At 31.3% G+C, this 3,716-nt stretch overlaps 1 protein-coding gene across 2 annotated transcripts; it reads left to right on the top strand.

Moving 5' to 3' along the window:
* The first annotated feature begins 731 nt into the window (after positions 1-731).
* LOC124820093 (tryptophan aminotransferase-related protein 4-like) lies at positions 732-2,446 on the top strand. Of its 2 annotated transcripts, XM_088114698.1 has the most exons (5): positions 732-1,021; positions 1,105-1,402; positions 1,493-1,785; positions 1,885-2,168; positions 2,253-2,446. In XM_088114698.1, the coding sequence occupies exons 1-5, from the start codon at positions 735-737 to the stop codon at positions 2,444-2,446; spliced, it is 1,356 nt and encodes a 451-aa protein (XP_087970824.1). In that variant the 5' UTR covers positions 732-734. The 2 variants fall into 2 exon arrangements, with proteins under 2 accessions (XP_087970824.1, XP_087970823.1); XM_088114697.1 differs by having other exon boundaries at positions 735-1,021; positions 1,105-1,785.
* Positions 2,447-3,716: the final 1,270 nt, after the last annotated feature.

Below are 3,716 nucleotides of genomic sequence, written 5' to 3'. Positions count from 1 at the left end.
TCCAAATGAATTAGCTCATTGACAAAAATATCAATTTTAACAAAAATATTTGTTAAGATTTATATACAATTTAAATTTTGTTTGAATTTGAAGAGGGACAAAATTGTTTAATTTTTAAAATTAAGACTAAATTGAGACAAAATAAAAATACAGGGATCATATTGAGACATAATAAAAATACAAGGAACATATTGAGACTAATATAATGACAGGAAGCCTGACAATGACACGTGGCCGTGTCAGTGTCATGTCACACTGTCATTGCCACGTGGCACAATATCAGTTTGACACGTTGCATTTTTTTTTTAATTTTATTTTTAAAAAAAATTAAAAATAAATAAAAAATAATTCAAAAATTCAAAAAAAAACACGAACTGACACGTGTCACCTCCTTTAACGATGTTAGTACGGAACTAACGGCGAGGTCTAAATTGATTCAATTTTTCAGAATAAGGGACCTAATCGAGAACATTTACAATACGAGAACCTATTTGAGAAAAGCCTACAGAAATAGGATGTCCGAGATGATTAAAGCTTTATTTTATTATACTAAAACTAAAACATATATATACTCGTTAATTTTATACTAAGAAACATAAATTTTTTTTAATGTGTTAATGTTCTATTTATTTATTATATATAGAAAAAGTTGGATGGCAAGAGCCAATTTATTTCAGAAATCTCAAAGTTGAACTCAGAAACTGCATGAATATTAAAAACTATGTTCAGAGAGAATGGCCAGAAAAACAAGTCCAATGAATTTATCATTCACTGTGACATTGATGACTGTGTTGTGTAGCTCAAACATGATTGTTTACATAGGAAAATGGGAAGGCAGTTGGAGCAGAGAAGCTGCAGAAGAAGCTGAGGCTGTGGCAGCCATAGAATGTTCAGGACATGGAAGAGCATACCTAGATGGTCTTGTTCTTAAAGGCCATCAACAAGTTTGTGAGTGCAATTCATGCTACACTGGATCTGATTGCTCCAATCTTTTATCTAATTGTTATGCCAATGCTGGAAGGTAAACACTTCTCAAAAATTCAATACACCGACTGCTTTGAATTCAACCTTTTTGAAGTGCCATATTTAATATGTTAACTGCAGTGGGGATCCTTATTTTTTGGAGCCATTTTGGATGAGACATGCTGCAAACAGTGCAATATTAGTATCAGGTTGGCACAGAATGGGTTATTCTTATAGTGATGAATCATACATCTCACAACTATTGGTGGACCATATAGAAAAGGTTCATGCCATAGTTGGAAACGTAATCACTGAAGGAAAATACATTTTATTTGGAAGTGGCTCAACACAACTCCTAAATGCTGCTGTTTATGCCTTTTCTCCTGATACCTCTTCACAATCTCCAGCAAAAGTGGTAGCCACACCACCGTATTACCCTGTAAGTAGTTCCATTCAACACTTGTTTCAACAAAATTTCTACGTATTAAAATTGGAGCTTTGTTCTCACATTTCAACAAACATTTTGCAGGTGTATAGAACACAGACAGAATATTTCAATGCTAGGAATTTTAGTTATGAAGGAAGCACGTCCTCATGGATAAACAAGACAGATAGCAGCTCTACATTCATTGAGTTTGTTACTTCACCAAACAATCCTGATGGAAAGTTGACTAAGGGAGTTCTTGAAGGTGATAATGTAAAACACATCAATGATCGTGCCTATTACTGGCCACATTACACTGCCATTCCTTCACCAGCTGATGATGATCTTATGATCTTCACAATTTCCAAGTTCACAGGCCATGCTGGGAGCAGATTTGGGTGAGATATTTATTCTATGAAACATTCATCAACAGTTATATAAATTAATTCAATGAAAATGATAAAACTATTTGCTAATGGTTAATGATGTTTTAACAGATGGGCAATAATAAAGGATGAAGCAGTGTATAAAAAGATGCTGACATATTTAGATATGGACACCATGGGAGTTTCCCGAGAGGCACAGCTGAGATGTTTAAAGCTTTTGAATGTTGTTCTTGAAGGAGATGATGGAAAAGAGATATTCAAATTTGCATATTCAACCATGAGACATCGTTGGATAAGGTTGAAAGAAATCATAGGTAAATCAAAACGGTTTTCCCTACAGAAGTTGTCTTCCCAATACTGCACCTTCTTTAAGAGGGATAGAGATCCTTCACCAGGTAAACGTCAAATTCTAATAACGTGAAGTGCACGTATTCCTTTTCCTTGAATACCAATTTGGTTTGAATTTGTTCGTATGACAGCATACGCTTGGTTGAAGTGTGAGAGAGAAGAAGACAAGAATTGCTATGAAGTGTTGAAAGCTGGAGGCATCGATGGGTATGAAGGAAGCATGTACAGTGCTGACAATCGTTACGTGCGTCTCAGTGTCATTAGGAGCAAAGATGACTTTGATATACTCGTAAACAAGCTCGAAGCCCTTGTTTCTAAACAATAAGATTAATCCTACTTTTTGTGTCCTCAAGGTTTCTATAGGGTATTAGATGTTGTTTTTAACAATGTTTATTTCATAAGAATAACAATTTAGCTTATAACTGATTAATTTGTATCTATATCATTATCCAGTGGGAATTGTTAAGAGTAAAACTATATATATATATATATATATATATATATATATATATATATATATATATATATATATATATATATATATATATATATATATCATTTGTCTACTATATTAGTTACAATATACAAGAGATACCAAGGAAAACACTGTTAAACAACTAAATTAGTGTCTAACAAATTTAATAAATAATGTAATAATTTTCTCAACCAAAATCGCAATGGAATGATGAAAAATAAAAAATTTAAAAAACAGAAGTTGTCACTATAATTTTTTTTGAAAATTATAAATAAACCATAAGACAAGAACATGATTCATGAAAACCAAACTGACTCCAAGAGTTGGTTATATGTAAATATTGTGTTAGCATATGTTTGAAGATTGTATGTTTAGTTAAATATACAAAATGAATGTTTTTTTTATAAAGGTTCATTTTCTCTAAAATAAAAACAAAAGAATGTGCAAAAGAAAAAAATTTAAAATTTTGGATCGAAAAGAATTAACTTTGTTCTTATGCATTTTTCCTCAGCAAAAATCAGGGCATGATTCTAGAAAACTATTTAGACTTTTTTTTAATTTTTGTTTGGTTAAATCTTATAAAGACTATTAAGTTTCATTCATCATGGAAAATTAGGGATCACATAGTTTTTAAAATGTTAAAGATATTAAATTATTAAATATCTTAGATTATCTTATCTTTATCTTTTATCTATAGCTTGTTCGTTATTATTCCTTATTTGTATTTTGAACTTAGTCCAAATTTCTTCAATTATAAATAGAGTATCCTATGTCTATATTAAACACAAGAGAGGTTAATATCATATATAGTTTTTACTATATTGAACATGATATTAGAGTCAGGTTCTTTAAAGAAATAATTTTCATCGTCTCTGCCACTAAACCCGTTGCAGCTGCTAGAGTCGTCTATTATCGATGTCGTTGAAGTTTCAGTTTCGACCGACAACTACACAACTTTGATCATCTCTCTTATTTGTCCATGACTTATTCAGTTGTTGTCTCTTTTGACCTCTCTTCTGTCACCGATGTGTCTAAACAATCCATATATAATTTTTCTCTGATGACATATTCTATTAGTTTGTTTATAACCATGGTGGCTATTCAATAATGGCCTATTTAT

The sequence above is a fragment of the Vigna umbellata genome, chromosome 4 (assembly GCF_029865625.1).
Source record: "Vigna umbellata cultivar VRB3 chromosome 4, Vumbellata_1.0, whole genome shotgun sequence".
Classification (NCBI taxonomy): Eukaryota; Viridiplantae; Streptophyta; class Magnoliopsida; order Fabales; family Fabaceae; genus Vigna; species Vigna umbellata.
Note: the sequence above shows the minus strand (reverse complement) of the source record. Positions and strands in the feature narration are given on the sequence as shown.